General features: G+C 39.7%; 1 protein-coding gene and 1 non-coding gene across 2 annotated transcripts; both read left to right on the top strand.

Annotated features, from left to right (window-relative positions):
- The first annotated feature begins 1689 nt into the window (after nt 1–1689).
- Nucleotides 1690–16818, top strand: EIF4G2 (eukaryotic translation initiation factor 4 gamma 2). The gene is made up of 25 exons (XM_063094970.1): nt 1690–1698; nt 4917–5082; nt 5279–5470; nt 5597–5739; nt 7058–7122; nt 7428–7493; nt 8164–8304; nt 8962–9064; nt 9758–9889; nt 9979–10045; nt 10135–10286; nt 10671–10781; nt 10978–11061; nt 11152–11250; nt 11510–11651; nt 11749–11909; nt 12254–12367; nt 12983–13108; nt 13239–13343; nt 13439–13654; nt 13739–13997; nt 14323–14527; nt 14627–14838; nt 14926–15047; nt 15991–16818. The coding sequence occupies exons 1-25, from the start codon at nt 1690–1692 to the stop codon at nt 16054–16056; spliced, it is 3258 nt and encodes a 1085-aa protein (XP_062951040.1). The 3' UTR covers nt 16057–16818.
- On the top strand, nt 12427–12567 carry LOC134377483 (small nucleolar RNA SNORD97). Its single transcript, XR_010023523.1, has one exon. It is a non-coding gene; the product is annotated as a small nucleolar RNA SNORD97 (small nucleolar RNA).
- Nucleotides 16819–17800: the final 982 nt, after the last annotated feature.

Here is a 17800-nt window from a genome sequence, read left to right as displayed (position 1 = left end):
TGACTGGCTATTGGTTAGAGAATGTATTGGAGAGCAAGAGATGAAGTTGAGGGACCAGTTCTAGGAGGCTATTGCAGTAACCAAGGCTAGAGATAATGGTGGTTAGATTAAGGTGATAGCAATGCAGATCAAGAGAAGTAAACCAATTGAAGATTTATTTTTGGAGATAGAGCCCATAGAATTTCTGATGGATTGGATGTGGAAGATGAAAAACAGAGAATTAAGAATGATTCATAGTTTTTGTCCTAAGCAACTGGCAGATGGTGAACAATGGAGGAAAAACTATTCTGAACATGTTATATTTAAAATGCCTATTAGATATTCAAGGGGGAAATTTCAGTAGGCAGTTCAATACAGATGAAACACATCTATGGCTTACATGGGGAAAAGGTGGATCAGAGATGGAGATATGAATTTGGAAATCATCAACATATAAATGGTATTTAAAGTTATAAGAGATGAATTACCTAGGGGAAAAGTATTCAAAGAGAAGAAAAGAAGGCCCAGAATAAATCTTTGGAGTACTTCAATATTTAGAGGTCAAGCGGAGAAGAACCCAGCTGAAGACTAAGCTGAATTGTTTAAAGAGCCAATGAGGTAGGAGGAAATCCTGGAGAAAAATGAATGAATAAAATGTCAGCAAGATAATATGCACAAAGATTTTTTCAGTTGATTTGTGTGCAAAGAACCATATTGGCAATGCAAGAAAAGTACCTAATCTCAAGAACCTTATGATTTTGGAAGGGAGATAAAAGCCCCACAAAAATAATACAGAGTGCAGTGTTGATTACACCAAGGTCAAGGGTTCTGATCCCCATACCAGCCAAAAAATTAAAAATAAATAATAATAATGCAGTGTAATTAGTGATCTCACTACCTCCAGGTTTGCCTTTCAAACCATTCTACACAAGCTACAAGATTAATTTCCCTAAAACAGCACTCTGATCCATTAAAACTGATCAGCTTTAAACTAAAACTGATCAGAATTGTGATCAGTTGAAGAACTTTCTTTGCCTTTATATTCAAGGACCAAATCATCATTCTGGCACTCAAGAAAGGATGGCCACAGTCTCATCTCCTATTATTCCCTTTATGAAACCTTACAGCATTTTTGTTTGTTTGTTCAGTTTAGAATTGATTCTACCCTTACCTGCCCTTTAATGTAATTGGTGTATTTATCTTTTGTCTAAATTGTGAGCTCCTTGAAAACAGAGATTACACCCAAGCCCTTTGCCTAGCCATTAATATATTAATTCACTAGTTTTATTTTTTTCTGCCATGTGGACAAAGATCACCAAATTTTAGTCATATGATATAAAACACTGGTGTTGTAATGGAACAAAATTTGAGTACTATAGAACTCTGTTAGTGATAACTGTAGGAATGAAGGAGAGATGTACCTAGGAATAGTAAGTCATCTGAAGCCAGATTGCAAAGGGCTTTTTATGCCAAACTAAATAGTTTGGATGTTATTCTGTTAGGGGAGAGCTACTGAGGTTTTTCAGTAGGGCACTTGTATACTCATGTCTGTGCTTCAGGAATGAATTGGTAGAGGAGATAAATGAGGGTGGCCTCAAAATTGCAAGCAATTGAGCATTAGTATGAGTGAATTGTTAGGGGCAGCAATACCAGACTAACTGGCTCCATGAGAGAAGATTGGGTGTCTGGGAGTGGTGAAAAATAAGGCCAATGGAAGAGGTAGGGTAGGGCCAGATCATGAAGGGCTTGAAAGCCAGGCAAAAAAAAAAAAAAAAAAAAAAATTGGGATTCCTAGGTTCTAATGCCTGTTTTCCTACCTGGAGAAAGTCTCATCTTTTCTAGAACCCAGTTTCCTTTTCTTGTGGTTTTCTGCAGCTGTAAATGTAATTTTCTATAATGGTCTGACTTGCTACAGTAGTTCTCAAACCTTGACTGCACATTGGAATCATCTGGAGAGCTTTAAAAGCTATTGATGGCTGGATCCAACTCCCAGAGATTCAGATTTATCTGGTCTTGGATGCAATCTGGACACTGAGATATTTAAAAGGTCTCCAGGTGATTCTAATGTGCAACCAAGATTGAGATGAACTGATGAAAATAGCAAAGTGCTAAGATTCTTAAACATGGTAATGATAAATTGTTGGGGGGAAAAACATTTAAAGGAAGACTAAAGTATACAGACTAGAGGGAAAGTACTGTAGAAGACCAACTAGAATTTTTCAATAATTCAGGAAAATAATTTACTAAGATTTAATTTATTGGATTAGCATGCATGCAATGATGTTGTAGGGAAGAAGATGAATGCAAAGAACATTTAGAGAGTAGTAACACCAGAACTCAGAAACTGATTGAATATTAAACCCGATCAAAAGGAAAGAGAAAATGTAGTCAAGCTTCTAGCATAGAATAGTGGGATACTTATCAAAACTAAAGTGGTTGTCAAACAGCTGGTTAATCAATATTATTGATAATATAACTAACATGAAGTACTATGTCAGGGTCTATGCTATGTCCTTTATATACATTATCTCATTTAATCTTTACAACAACTCTATAAATATATTTTCATTCCAATTTTACAGATTCAGAAACTGAAGAAAAGAGCAATTAAATAACTTGCCCAAAATTACATACTGAATTTGCCAAATTTGAACAAACAACTCAAAAAAGCAAAATGGCTATAGAGGCCAGACAGGAACCTAAATGAGTGAATTGAGTCAGATTTAACTGTGGAGAAATGAAGAGAAAACATCTACAGGAAGTAATTGCTACTCGGCTACACTTGAATGTTGCCCTGTGGGAATTTCATGTCTAGTATTGCCATATTTCAAGACTTCATGAAAAGATGGAAACCTGGATTTGTATGTATAATCTCCAAATACTTTAAAGTCAGCTAATTTAAATGTTTAAAACTACTGTGTGGCCCAAACTACATATGGATCCAAGTTTGCATCCCTGATCAATAGGCTGTTGGAAATTCAGAATTGGATTTTAAGTGAAAGATCTGGGCTAGAGATGTATGATTAGGGAATCTTTAAGCACAGAGGATAGCAGATACTCCAGGAGTATTATGTGCTCGAATAATAACCAGCATTTGACATACCTAGTTAAAATATTGAAAAAATAAATGAGTGAACAAAACTCTGTTTTTCAGCCTCAGAGAAAACTGACAAAATAGAAGTGTAAAACTACCAGGTCGAAGTGGGTATATTTAAACTTCGGGGCCTGACAGTTGGTTAGAGCATGGTGCTGATAACACCAAGGTCAAGGGTTTGGATCCCCAGCCACAAAAAAAAAAAAAAAAAAAAAAATCAACTTTCTATAAACTAAAAGTTAAATTCCAGACAATGACTTGAATTCTCATATATACATGATGTGACGGAACCATTTCCAAATTGAGAAAGTTTATTCATATTTTTACTTTTTCTACTTTGAGTTAATCCTTCCCAGCCCAGTTTCTCACATACACTCATACCTGCAAAAACTCATAGCAGAGGGTTTCACAATTAGCAAAAATTAAATAAAAGATTCAGTTTTGTTTTTAATTATTGAGATTTTTATTTTTTATTTTTAATTATTATAAGAATATCCAGGTTTTAGAGCTAGGTGAGTGTTCTCTTTGAAGTCTAGACTAGAATCGTGTTTTTGAACACTATTCTTCCTATCAGACTAATGTGTTCATTATCAGGGCTAGCGGGTCATCTCAGTTCATTAGAGAGGTGTTATAACACCAAGGTCTAAGGATTCAGATCCCCACACCGGCCAGCCACAAAAAAAAAGTAAGTAAATAAGAAAAAAATATAAACCAGTTATGTAAAAATATCACACACATGACTACATTTTTGCAAACTGCTAAGTCTTACAGAAATTATAAAGAAATATTATTCTGCTGTTACCTTGAAGCTAGAAGGGTCCTGAAATTACAGTGTGAAACCTCCTGTATTTGAAACAAAATTTGCACCTTTCCCCAAAATAGTGTCCTCTTCTGTTTTTAAGACATGCAACTAACTCTAAGAGTGAAGATATCTTTAGTAGTTCGTAAACTTCAACTGAAATTGATTTAATAGCAATAATTGTAGTAATATAATAAGGTGGGGGAATCATCAACCTATCCTATGGCAAAGATGTAAAGATGCTGAAATTGTGTTAGAAACCTTCAGAACCACAGCACACCCTTCTATTATCAGATTTAAATGTCCTGGGAAAAACTGTGTAACTTTCCTGGAAATTGCGTTGACTAGGTGCTTTCAACATCAAGAGCTGTTTTGACAAGTCAAACGTAAATTGGGGTCTTTGAAAATTCTGGCCTTTGACACTTTCTTTAAAAGTCGCACATGTTAACAAACACACGCGCGCGCGCGCTAGCTTTTTATTATATACTATCAAAAGTGTATTTTCAAAATGGAGATAGGGACATTTGTGTTGTTTATTTAAGCATATGGAAACATGACTCCATTTTTGTACAGCTAAAATGTCGCAAACCATGGAACACGGTACCCATCCTTTAAAATATTACCTGGGAAGTATAAATAGTTCAACCTGCTGACTTTGAAAAGCCTAATCCTATTTCTTATGGTGGACCTTACAAAAAAATGAAAATACACAGCTGACAATCTTTAACGTGCTTTCAAATAGAAACAAAAAATAAAACAGGAGCTAGCACTTTAATGTCCTCCAAACGCGCACGCTCTGCAAACACTTCTTCCAAAGAAGTCTGGCATATTCTGGGTATTCCTTGGTGACCGCTGACCGGACATTCCTTTTGGGAAAGCTGCTTCTTGCGCGAGATACAAAGAAAGACAATAAACCCCTTCCTGTTATCCTTTTCAAATTCACTCTGCAGGGGGTGCAATAAGGAGCTGGATGAAGCTTTCTATTCGCACAGGGGTGCACGTCTTGTCTCCTCAACCCCACTCTCCGGGTTCCCTCCCGCTAAGCCTGCGGAAGCCGGACAGGTAGTGATTCCCGGCGCTGCGCCTGGGGGCGCCCGGCCTCAACCCTGCAGCCCGTCCCAGAGAGGCCGGACCCGCCAGGGACAATCACACCTCCTCGGGGGCCGCCAGGAAAATATCAGTGCTCTGACACGCCACCGGCAGGAGTCGGGTAAGGCCGGAGAAGGGCGAGTTTCCTTCCCATATTCCCGGTAAGTAAACGAGGTAGAGGAAGAGAGGCTTGTACACCTCGAGCACGGGCTGCGGACCCAGGGAACAAAGAGACTGTGCAGGAAGATGAGGCAGCCACACCAACGCAGCCTCAAAAGGACTCTCCGACTTTACGCAAGCGGCCCGCATACCCACAGAGCTCAGTTGCCCTTACGCCACCGGCTGGGCCCAGAGCCTTCGCGAATATGGCTTTGCGCACTGCGGCGTGGCTGCGCCGCAACCGAGCTTGGCCCGGTGGCTCCTCCCCGCCGCCGGGCGCGGATTGGTGGCGGACGGCAGCCAGACTGCTGATTGGGTAACGCTGGAGCCATTCGGGGCGGCCTTGGTGGGTTCGACGGCCCCAGAGTGATAAGTTCGGCATCAGACACGCCTTAGTGCCAGCAGCGAGTCGGAGCTCTATGGGGGTAGCAGCGTGTACTGGGTGGTGGCTGCAGCAGCGACTCCTCTGAGCTGAGAGTTTCGAGCCGTCCCCGACTCCTTCCTCCCCCTTCCCTCCCCTTTTTTTGTTTTCCGTTCCCCTTCCCCCACCCTTCCCTGTTCCCGACGACCGGATCCTGAGGAGGCAGCTGCGGTGGCAGCTGCTGAGTTCTCGGTGAAGGTGAGTGGAGACGCCGCCGCCGTCACCGCCGCCGCTGCCGCCGACTGGTGCGCCCTAAAATGGCCGCCGTCCCTGGCCGCTTCTTCTCGAGCGGTACAAAATGGCGGCCGCAGGCGGAGCCGGGCGGGGCGACCCTTCTTCAGCGTTTCCTCTGCACTTCGGACACTTGGGAAGTCTTGGCCTTTGTTTGCTCTTCTTTTTGCTGACGGAGTAGAAGGAAAACGGCAGCCTTGGCCCGGCCGCCGTCTGCCGAGGCTAGGGGCCGTGCGGGGCCGGAGCGGGTGGAGGCGCGGGTGTGCTCGGGCGGTGAGGGAGCGTGGTGGGGACCGCGCACGCCGCGGCGGGCGGGCCGGCGGGGAGGGCCTGGCCGTTGGCGCGGGACCAGCGAGGCGCAGGAGTCCCGGAGCCCGGCGGGGAGAAAGTATGTGGGGCCCAGTGTCGGCGCGGCTGCTTCTTGTGGGCAAAGGGAAGAGAGCGGATTTCTGTCTCTTTTGTCAGCCGAGGAGGCAGCGGCGAGGCGGCTGTCAGTCCCGGGGGATTTATGGGGTGGGAGGGGGCCCGCTTGGAGGCGGTGGGTGGGCAGGAGGCCGTCTTCCTGCCTGGAGAACAAAGAGCCGGGCGCTGGGCCGGTGGGGGACGCCTCCGCCGCTCCTGCCCGCCCCGGGACCCACGGCCTCGGGGAAGCGTCGGAAGCACTGTCCCAACTCGAGCCTGGCTGGGAGGAATCGGCTGCCCTTTTGTTCCCAGGAAGGGTAAAGCGGGGCCTGGCCTTCCCGGCCTGCTGCCAGCCGCCGTACACCCGCCGTCCTCGCGCGCGCTCCTGCCCACATGCCCTCTGCGGGGAAGGGGTTAAAAGGGTGGACAGTGGAGAAAACTGCTGAGCAGTCTCTACGGATACTTTATCCAGTCTGTTAGGCTCATCACTGAGGCGGTTAAAATTTCTGCGGCAGACATTTTCCACGTAATGTTGCCCGTGTTGATAGAGTAGGATTCTCTATAATGTTCAGTTTTAAAGGCGGTAGAATGTGGCTTTTTCAAAAGATTCGTTCTTAGCAGTTTGAGATGTTCTTGTATCTCTGAGAAGGCTGTTCTTTGCAAACCTGAACACCCGGAATTTTCAGGAGGGTAAACAAAATAAAAACTGCAATGCAGTGAAAGTTCGATCGACTACAGTATTAGGACCTGAAGTTGTAATTGAATGATGGTTTATAGATTGTATGTTAGCAGTATCTAATTTTGGTGCTTTTTCATTTCAGGTTTTTCATTTCTCCCATCCCCTCCCCTTCCCACCCCATCCATTAATATTATTCTTTTGAAGATTCTTCGTTGTCAAGCCGCCAAAGTGGAGAGTGCGATTGCAGAAGGGGGTGCTTCTCGTTTCAGGTATGTGCAGATTTATTTTGAGGACTCCTTTTGAAAAGGCCAGTCACAACCAAAAGCCACCACAGCAAAAATTCTGACTTAATGTGCTGCTATTTTATCTTTAAAAGTCCTTGAATTTTCCCTGTCTTCTAATAATTGCCATCTAAAGAATATATGTAACCAAATATTTGGCTTTCCTTTAGTCTCAAATTCAGTCTTCATCTGTGGTGTAATTTCTAAAATAAAAAATAGACTTTATCCCTTTTGAGTGAGACATAATTGGAGTATAGTAAAAAAAAAAAGTGTTTTTTTGTTGTTTTAAATAGTGCTTCTTCGGGCGGAGGAGGAAGTAGGGGTGCACCTCAGCACTATCCCAAGACTGCTGGCAACAGGTATGATAAATGTGATAACAGTGAGTTTTATTAATAGTAGATTGAAAGTTTTTCCCACGCATAACTGTAGTTATGGCAGTAGACATTAGGAATGCCCTAATCTATGGGCATGGTTTCTTGTAGATACCCTAAATATAGAAAATCAACTCTTGATTATCCCTCAGCCAAGTCATCTAATGTGAGATGAGGCTCTCAGACTATTTTTCCCTAAAGGTTATGTTTACTGATGGTATTTCTGAAATCCAGTTGTCCCTAGTTGTAACTAGTAGTTATCCCTACTAGTTGGTATCAGTGGTGGTATGCATGGGGCAGTGTGGTCATAAGACATTAGAAAGTGTTGATTCTTAAGGTGTGGCTCTAGACCAGCAGCATTGGCATCACTGGGGACTATTTACTAGAAATGCAGATTCTCAGGCCCTACCCCAAACCTACTAAAGCTGAAACTGGGAGTAGACCCAGCAGTGTTTTAACAAGCTTTCAGGTGATTCTGACGCACTCGTGCTTCTGTTGGAGGACCACTGATCTCCAGGGTTTCTTTGGGAGGGAAATTGAGAAAACCTAAATTGTTATTTCTATTAGAAGAATTTCTGATGAGTATGACGTTTGGTATGTGACTGAATGCTATTTTTGAATTTTCTTAATTGTAAGTCTTAATTTTTTTATTAATCAGCGAGTTCCTGGGGAAAACCCCAGGGCAAAACGCTCAGAAATGGATTCCTGCACGAAGCACTAGACGAGATGACAACTCCGCAGCAAACAACTCCGCAAATGAAAAAGAACGACATGATGCAATCTTCAGGAAAGTAAGAGGGTAAGTTCCAAGGTGTGTTTTAAGAAGAGGGAAAAGGTATAGATTAGCTGTATTTCTCTGGTGTTTGCTTTTCTAGTCAGAAGGCAAGGTTCATGCCCAGAGTACATATTTTAATGAATGCGAACTTTGGTCTCTTTTTAAAGAATTATCTTAAACTAAAGAGCAGCACATGAATATCTTAGATGTTCTTACAGTTGCTTACAGCTGTTGGATTACAATCCACAAGCCTGTTGTGCTGGCATTTCCCTTGGCCTGGTGTGTAACCCAATGAAGTAGGGGAATATGAGGGTATTTCAAAAAGTTTGTGGAAAAATTGAATTAAAGATAATACAAATCTTTCCATGAACTTCTGAAGAACTTTTGTATAATGGTCTTAGCTTATGGTCTAGCCTTATTAATAAGGAGGTCCTTGCACTGTGGACCTTGAGACAGTAAGAAAGTTTCTTGTCAAACAGCTGGGAACCCCAATCCAGTACAGATGTTATAATCTAAATAACAGTGAGAGTTGGTTTATTCCAACTTTTCTTTGTTCAAAGGAATAAAAGAAATGTCTTGCTATTAAAGGGAGTAAGTAGAGGAAAAATCAATTTAAAGGCTGTTTTCAACTCAAAAGAATTCTGTGTTGGCTGACACTTAAAATGTGATTTTCCCCCCCAGCATACTAAATAAGCTTACTCCTGAAAAGTTTGACAAGCTATGCCTTGAGCTCCTCAATGTGGGTGTAGAGTCTAAACTCATCCTCAAAGGGGTCATACTGCTGGTAAGTTAAATGTTGACTTAACTCAAGGGAGAGGAAATTATTTGACAAACCCAAGTTGTTTTTGTTTTTTTTAAACACTTGGTTTATTGCTTAAAGCCCTGAGGTGTGAGCTAGATATATATGTATTTTTGAATACTGATAATGATAAAAACAGAATCGCTAATTTTAATAGAATAATGAGACTGGAGGTGAATTTTAAATTATTCATACTGTGCTTGAAGAATTAAGCAAGGGCTGTCAGCAAGCTATTTATTTGTTTTCTTTTTGTGGAAAACACCATATATAGTCTTGAAAACGTATGGTAGTGGATTAAAAGATTCCAATGTGTCTATAGTTTTGGTAACTGAGATATTTTCTAACTCCAGGAAGAGTGCGGGGGTTATAACTAGATGAAATCTGTAATCAGACATTATTGGTATACTGTAATAGCTAACAATAAGTGGTTGTAGTTTTCCAGGCTGTGCACTGAGCACTTAACATGCATTATCCAATTCATTTCACATAATAAACTTTAGAAGAGAGGTGTCCTTATTCCCAAATTACAGATGAGACATAGTAAGTAATTTGTCAGAGTTAGTGAGAAATTTCTCATAAAATTTAACATCCTTAAGACCACAAGAAAGTATTAAGTTGTAAAGGAAGGGTTCTTGAAAACGTTCTCATATTTAGTTTAAAAAATGGCATTTCCTGTAGATTGTGGACAAAGCCCTAGAAGAGCCAAAGTATAGCTCACTGTATGCTCAGCTATGTCTGCGATTGGCAGAAGATGCACCAAACTTTGATGGCCCAGCAGCAGAGGGTCAACCAGGACAGAAGCAAAGCACAGTGAGTGAGAGATCTTGTTTGCTTATTTTAAAATTGTTTTGAAACATCTCATTAACAAAGCCTAACAAATGTCTTTTGTTTTCAAACAGACATTCAGACGCCTCCTAATTTCCAAATTACAAGATGAATTTGAAAACCGAACCAGAAATGTTGATGGTAAGAATTTATATGATATTAAGTAGTACTGTGTATTTTTAACTTAATTCTGAATGATGACTTTATCCTTTGGTTTTTGGTTTTTTCAGTCTATGATAAGCGTGAAAATCCCCTCCTCCCTGAGGAGGAGGAACAGAGAGCTATTGCTAAGATCAAGATGTTGGGGAACATCAAATTCATTGGAGAACTCGGCAAGCTTGATCTTATTCATGAATCTATCCTTCATAAGTGCATCAAAACAGTAAGTATGAGTTGGGAATGTAGGCTTAGATTAATATAGTCATGGGTGCATCGTTATTTGGGGCAAATGAGTCAGTTATTTTTGTTTTGTCTCATCTGAGAGGGTGGTGGGCTAGTTAAATATTTTGACAGCCAGCAAAACTTATTTAAATATTGTAGAAAGTATCTAATAAGGAAGTGTTTGATGTGTTTTACAAAGTAGTAGTAGAACTGATTACCTGTCTGTCTTAACATTGCTTAATTTGGAGGGTTTTCTTCAACACAAACCAATAGAAAGCACTATCTAAATGCTGTAGGAACGATGAATTAGTCAATGCAGACATACTACATCTAAACCAGAATGAGTCAAATTTTGTCAGCTTGTGGCATTTCATTCTTTTGGTAGCTTTTGGAAAAGAAGAAGAGAGTCCAACTCAAAGATATGGGAGAGGATTTGGAGTGCCTCTGTCAGATAATGAGGACAGTGGGACCTAGATTAGACCATGAACGAGCCAAGGTGTGTATGTTGCTGATGGAAGCAATATAAGGAGTTTGTCTTAATTGTATTCAAATAAAACAACTTATTTTTGTGATACCAGGGGATTGCCATATTTAGTCACTAATATTGGTGTTGTAATCTAGAAGTCTTAAATGCCTTAATTAGTACACATTTGCTTTAATTTTTCCTACTGTGTGTTTTTCTTTTTTGTCAGTCCTTAATGGATCAGTACTTTGCCCGAATGTGTTCCTTGATGTTAAGTAAGGAATTGCCAGCAAGGATTCGTTTCCTGCTGCAGGTAAAAGTGTTTTGTTTTTGGTTTTTTTAATGTTGATGAGCTGAGGGTTTTTGGTTAAAAAATATTAAATTTACACTTTTTAAATTAAAGGATACCGTAGAGTTGCGAGAACACCACTGGGTTCCTCGCAAGGCCTTTCTTGACAATGGACCAAAGACGATCAATCAAATCCGTCAAGATGCGGTAAAAGTAAGATAGTTTTGTTTTTTGATCAAGTAGACTTTTTATAGTAACACAGGGACCCCCTTATCACTTACTTCAGACTGTCACATCCTAGTGTTGGATTTTAATGTTTTTTAGTGTCTCGTATGCCATTTTTGGAAGAAGTTATTTACGGAAATGATATAAATAATCTAATATTCTTGAAGTTTTCTGTTTTTTTCGCAGTATACAAATTTTAAGTAAGATAGTGTTGAGACAAAAGTGCTTATTTGCTTTATTTCTAAAGGATCTAGGAGTCTTTATTCCTGCTCCTATGGCTCAAGGGATGAGAAGTGACTTCTTCCTGGAGGGACCGTTCATGCCTCCCAGGATGAAAATGGATAGGGACCCACTTGGAGGACTTGCTGATATGTTTGGACAAATGCCAGGTAATTTTGAATGAAACAGTTGGTTTGGTTAAACAAAAAATTCAGCTTAACTTTTTAATTGTAGAGTTTTAAGAGTTGTTCATGTATGTATTTTAAGGTAGCGGAATTGGTACTGGTCCAGGAGTTATCCAGGATAGGTTTTCACCCACCATGGGACGTCATCGTTCAAATCAACTGTTCAATGGCCATGGGGGACACATCATGCCTCCCACACAATCCCAATTTGGAGAGATGGGAGGCAAGTTTATGAAAAGCCAGGTAAGAAAACATTAGAGTATTTAGGCAATAAGCACTAAATCCTGCAATAAACGTGATTTTTTTTTTTTTTTTTTTTTTTTTTTTTTGCTAAAAAAGGAAAAAGCAACTATTTAGGGGTGTGTATGTTTTTTTCCTAAACCAAATATACCTCTGTGAGAGTTATTTCAAACTGACTGGTTAAACTATTAGTAAAATCACTTTATTTGACAGTTAGGTTAGATTTTTATTCTTCCTTGTTTCATCTTTTACTTTTCTTATGGCTTGGCTCATCCTTTTGGTACCTGATTACCATAATTTGTGGACCCCCTTTTTATCTAGACCTTCTTTCTCCCTTTCTGAAATAGGGGCTAAGCCAGCTCTACCATAACCAGAGTCAGGGACTCTTATCCCAGCTGCAAGGACAGTCGAAGGATATGCCACCTCGGTTTTCTAAGAAAGGACAGCTTAATGCAGATGAGGTACATTTGCCTATGTTACTTATATACCATATACCATAGTTTGTCAATTCAGAACTCTATTGCCCGATGATTATAAAAAGACGCGTTATTAAGAGGATTTATGCTGGAGTTCTTTACCTTTTTCTCTCTTTTCTATGCTTATTTTTCTTTCTTTGGATGTCCAGCGTCCTATGAGCGAAGATTATGAGATATGAGGGCAAGTCTCTTAAAGTCTTTATTAGTTAGAGCCAGGAAAATGGTGGTCGAGGTAATTGTGGTTTCCCTGTAAGTAGGGTGATTTAATAACAAGGAGCAAAGACATTTTCTAAGTGGTATTTAAATTTGCTGAGTTTTATTTGGATATTTTTCTCATGCTAATTCTAGAATTCTGTTGTCAATGTGAGATTCATAATAGTATCTTATTCTTGTGTGGATCAGATCTTTTAATTTTCTTGTCAGAAATACAACCTGTTAATATGGAGTAACCTTTCTAGTTTTTCCAAAAACTTAAGTTTCTACTTTATATTCTGACATGTTTATATAGAGTTAACTTTAGGTTGTTAGAATGTTATATATATGTTAGCCAACTGCATGTTGTTAACTTGGATATCTGTTTTGATTGATTTTCAATTGCAGATTAGCCTGAGGCCTGCTCAGTCGTTCCTAATGAATAAAAATCAAGTGCCAAAGCTTCAGCCCCAGATTACTATGATTCCCCCTAGTGCACAACCACCACGCACTCAAACACCACCTCTAGGACAGGTATGAGCCATAGTGTGACAACATTTTCTATTATTTCAGTGTCCTCTGAAGATGTCTTCCTCTAACCTCACATGCTCTTTTTTTAAAACTTACTAAACATTTGTATCTGTCATGTTGCTTGTTTTCTTAGACACCTCAGCTTGGTCTCAAAACTAATCCACCACTTATCCAGGAAAAGCCTGCCAAGACAAGCAAAAAGCCACCACCATCAAAGGAAGAACTACTTAAACTAACTGTAAGTTTCAAGTAATCCCATAAGTAGTCTCTAAATCTTGGAGTATATTTGGAATAGGGAAAACACTAAAGGTACTTGGGTTGTGTTCTTTTCAGGAAACTGTTGTGACCGAATATTTGAATAGTGGAAATGCAAATGAGGCTGTCAATGGTGTAAGAGAAATGAGGGCTCCTAAACACTTTCTTCCTGAGATGTTAAGCAAAGTAATCATCCTGTCACTAGATAGAAGTGATGAAGATAAAGAAAAAGCAAGTTCTTTGATCAGTTTACTCAAACAGGAAGGGATAGCCACAAGTGACAACTTCATGCAGGTAGAGCACTGCTTTCCTGATTCTGTGATAAGAACTTTTTGCTCACATTTGAAAACTAATAAACTATGTTGTATATTTTTGAAGGCTTTCCTGAATGTATTGGACCAGTGCCCCAAGCTGGAGATTGACATCCCTTTGGTGAAATCATATTTAGCGCAGTTTGCAGCTCGTGCCATCATTTCAGAGCTGGTGAGCATTTCAGAACTAGCTCAACCATTGGAAAGTGGCACGCATTTTCCTCTCTTCTTACTTTGTCTTCAGCAATTAGCTAAATTACAAGATCGAGAGTGGTTAACAGAACTTTTTCAACAAAGCAAGGTCAATATGCAGAAAATGCTTCCAGGTAAGAGAATGTTGGTTTTTGGTTTTTTTAATACTAAATCTAGAGATTCCTAGTATCTGGGGTGGATTTTGTGTAAGCCAGTATGATTATCCAGTTCAGATAATGACAAACATGACCACAGATCTCACCACCTTATAGAAAGAAGCAATTATTATAATTTAATTATTTTTATTTGATTCATATGTTAAGAGTTTTCATTTGCTGGGTTCTTTATTCTTTTATGTGAACCTGGTATACTTGGGAAATTTGTAAAGCTGTTCCTCCTAGACAGGCAAACTGTGTAAAATGAAGTACCTGATGATGCAAATGGCTTTTTTCTCTTTAGAAATTGATCAGAATAAGGATCGCATGTTGGAGATTTTGGAAGGAAAGGGACTGAGTTTCTTATTCCCACTCCTCAAATTGGAGAAGGAACTGTTGAAGCAAATAAAGTTGGATCCATCCCCTCAAACCATATATAAATGGATTAAAGATAACATCTCTCCCAAACTTCACGTAGATAAAGGATTTGTGAACATCTTAATGACTAGGTAAGACAAATGGTTTTCTACATGTAGTAGAGTTATGTTGCTTCTTTCTTGAGCTAGAAAACTCAATTTTGGGTTCTGACAAGGCCTCTTTGTGTTCAGCTTCTTACAGTATATTTCTAGTGAAGTAAACCCACCCAGCGATGAAACAGATTCTTCCTCTGCTCCTTCCAAAGAACAGTTAGAGCAGGAAAAACAACTGCTACTTTCTTTCAAGCCAGTAATGCAGAAATTCCTTCATGATCACGTTGATCTGCAAGTCAGTGCCCTGTATGCTCTTCAGGTGCACTGCTACAACAGCAATTTCCCAAAAGGTGAGAGGGCTGGTATCAGAAGAATGATGAGACTTGGGCAGTTCTTAAACAGCACACTAAGGAATGGGATTACCTTTTGTTTTTTAGGCATGTTACTCCGCTTTTTTGTTCACTTCTATGACATGGAAATTATTGAAGAAGAAGCTTTTTTGGCTTGGAAAGAAGATATAACCCAAGAGTTTCCAGGGAAAGGCAAGGCTTTGTTCCAGGTAAAGCTCTGTTAAAGAAATTTTGTCTGCTTTTTTTCTATTTGTTTTGGTACTTCAAATGAAGAGCCTTCTTTTTAAACTGACATATAGGCAGGATTGTCCTAGTAATGTGTCTTCACTCATACATTTCATACTGTACTGTTAAAAGCTTAGTTAAGTAGGCAGTTAAACAGCAGCAAAATGAGGTAAAGCTACAAAATTTTAAAACGAGTAAAGAAGAGATTGCTTCTCTATCTTTCTGAGTGGAATTGTTTGTAGCCTTAGGGAAATAACTTATACATCAGGGGATTCTAAAATCACGGTGTGCACTAATCATTTGGAGAGCAGTTTAAAAGTAGGCTCCAAGCTGGATCCCAAAGATTCTGATTTACTAAGTCTGGTAACACAGTTCAGATGATTCCCATAATAGTTTTCCAGAGGACCAGGCTTTGAGAAACACTGGTCTACAGTATCTTGCCTTTACTACTGAGGTTTACACACTAGCTTTGTGAGGCTCGTTCTTGGCACCCTTAGCTCTGTCCTTGGGGGATCTGATCCAGTAATTCTGGGGTAGTGCTGGAAGTAAACTAATTAGGAACACCCACTCCACTCACAATACTGCTGGTAACAAATTTAGGTTTGGAGGAACCGTTGTCCTAGACTAAAATCCTGAAATGTAACTGGAGAGTTATCAAAGAAGGGTACTTGTTCTAACTGGCCATAAACAGCTTCTGTTAGCCCAAATCCAAATAATATACCACTCTTTGTGTAACTTAATATATTAATAGTACATTTGTAGCATGTTCTGAAAGCTAATTCCTGTTAATAAAGATATGTGTGGTATGACCGAAAACTTTTGTCCTTAGCTGGATGTGGTTTCATCCTGAGTCAAAACTTCTGCTGTGAGTTTTTCTATTTTCTGTAATTGCTACTTACTTTGTTAAATTACAAATCTAATTTACAGGTGAATCAGTGGCTAACCTGGCTAGAAACTGCTGAAGAAGAAGAATCAGAGGAAGAAGCTGACTAAAGAACCAGCCAAAGCCTTAAATTGTGCAAAACATACTGTTGCTATGATGTAACTGCATTTGACCTAACCACTGCGAAAAATTCATTCCGCTGTAATGTTTTCACAATATTTAAAGCAGAAGCACGTCAGTTAGGATTTCCTTCTGCGTAAGGTTTTTTTGTAGTGTAATGTCTTAATCATAGTCTACCATCAAATATTTTAGGAGTATCTTTAATGTTTAGATAGTATATTAGCAGCATGCAATAATTACATCATAAGTTCTCAAGCCAGAGGCAGTCTATTGCAAGGACCTTCTTTGCTGCCAGTTATCATAGGCTGTTTTAAGTTAGAAAACTGAATAGCAACACTGAATACTGTAGAAATGCACTTTGCTCAGTAATACTTGAGTTGTTGCAATATTTGATTATCCATTTGGTTGTTACAGAAAAATTCTTAACTGTAATTGATGGTTGTTGCCGTAATAGTATATTGCCTGTATTTCTACCTCTAGTAATGGGCTTTATGTGCTAGATTTTAATATCCTTGAGCCTGGGCAAGTGCACAAGTCTTTTTAAAAGAAACATGGTTTACTTGCACAAAACTGATCAGTTTTGAGAGATCGTTAATGCCCTTGAAGTGGTTTTTGTGGGTGTGAAACAAATGGTGAATTTGAATTGGTCCCTCTTATTATAGTATTGAAATTAAGTCTACTTAATTTATCAAGTCATGTTCATGCCCTGATTTTATATACTTGTATCTATCAATAAACATTGTGATACTTGATGTAGTGTGTGACTTAAATATCTAGATTTCTGGAGATGTATTAGGTTTTGTTTTGAGATGTAAGAGACCCATCCTAGTTTGAAGACCTCAGGACTTTTAAATTCTTAATCTAGTTCCCTTTTCATGATTAGACACAAGATTCAAGGTTATTCTTCCTTAGGTCAGGTTACTGGAACTAAAGAAAATAATTTCTATAGTCAAAGATCACAAGTCTCTTGAATTTGGAGGAACATTGCTATGCATAACAAAAACTAACATTTATCTTTGCATTGTCATACTTAGTTTAGAAACATGGTGGTCTCTAGACAGACATAGCTATCCTGTAGGCTTTCCCAGTAGCTGCCATTGAATTTCCAAGAGGATTACTGTTGCCTCTTGAGAGAAGTCCCAATAAAAGTGTCTGGCGGCTTGATCCAACTGAAGCATGCTATAGAGGTTAAAATGTATGTTCAGAAATCACTTAAGGGTTTGCCCATATCTCACCCCGGCCCCTACCCCTCCACAGCCCTTTACTGACTGATCCACTTTGACAATCCTAGACTTGGTAAACGTTGACTTGGGACAGGGGCTCTTGAGAAAGTGTGCCACTGGGAGTTCTGATTGCTGTCTTAGAACCTAAGAGCAATCTGTTGGTGTTGGGGCAGTCCTCCAGGCAGACAGTAGTACTGCTGAATCTGATGGAACCTTTTGGTACTGGGAGAGGCTCTCGTACTCCAATTACTGGGGGGAGATTGGATAAAACCAGTGACTGTGTTGTTATTTGAGTCGGAACCTAACGGTATGTTATAGCAGTCATTGTAACAAATTTAGCTTTAGGTGGATGTCTCAACAGTAAAAGCTAAGCAGAGACATAAACCTACTTTAAATTTCAGGAGACTGACTTTGCAAGGCTGAACAAATAAAGGAGCTATAAATTGCTCTGTTCCTGGCCTTCTGGGACTGATTTTTTAACCCTGCGAAGGTAGTAGCATGTGACTGCCTA

The sequence above is a fragment of the Cynocephalus volans genome, chromosome 4 (assembly GCF_027409185.1).
Source record: "Cynocephalus volans isolate mCynVol1 chromosome 4, mCynVol1.pri, whole genome shotgun sequence".
Classification (NCBI taxonomy): domain Eukaryota; kingdom Metazoa; phylum Chordata; class Mammalia; order Dermoptera; family Cynocephalidae; genus Cynocephalus; species Cynocephalus volans.
This window is presented reverse-complemented; position numbering and strand designations above follow the sequence as displayed.

Bases quoted from the DNA above. Each gene is read 5' to 3' on its own strand.
- EIF4G2 (XM_063094970.1), top strand. The intron at 10,287-10,670 runs GTAAGTATGAGT...TTCTTTTGGTAG, and splicing joins TTCATAAGTGCATCAAAACA to CTTTTGGAAAAGAAGAAGAG. The intron at 13,998-14,322 runs GTAAGAGAATGT...TTTTCTCTTTAG, and splicing joins TATGCAGAAAATGCTTCCAG to AAATTGATCAGAATAAGGAT.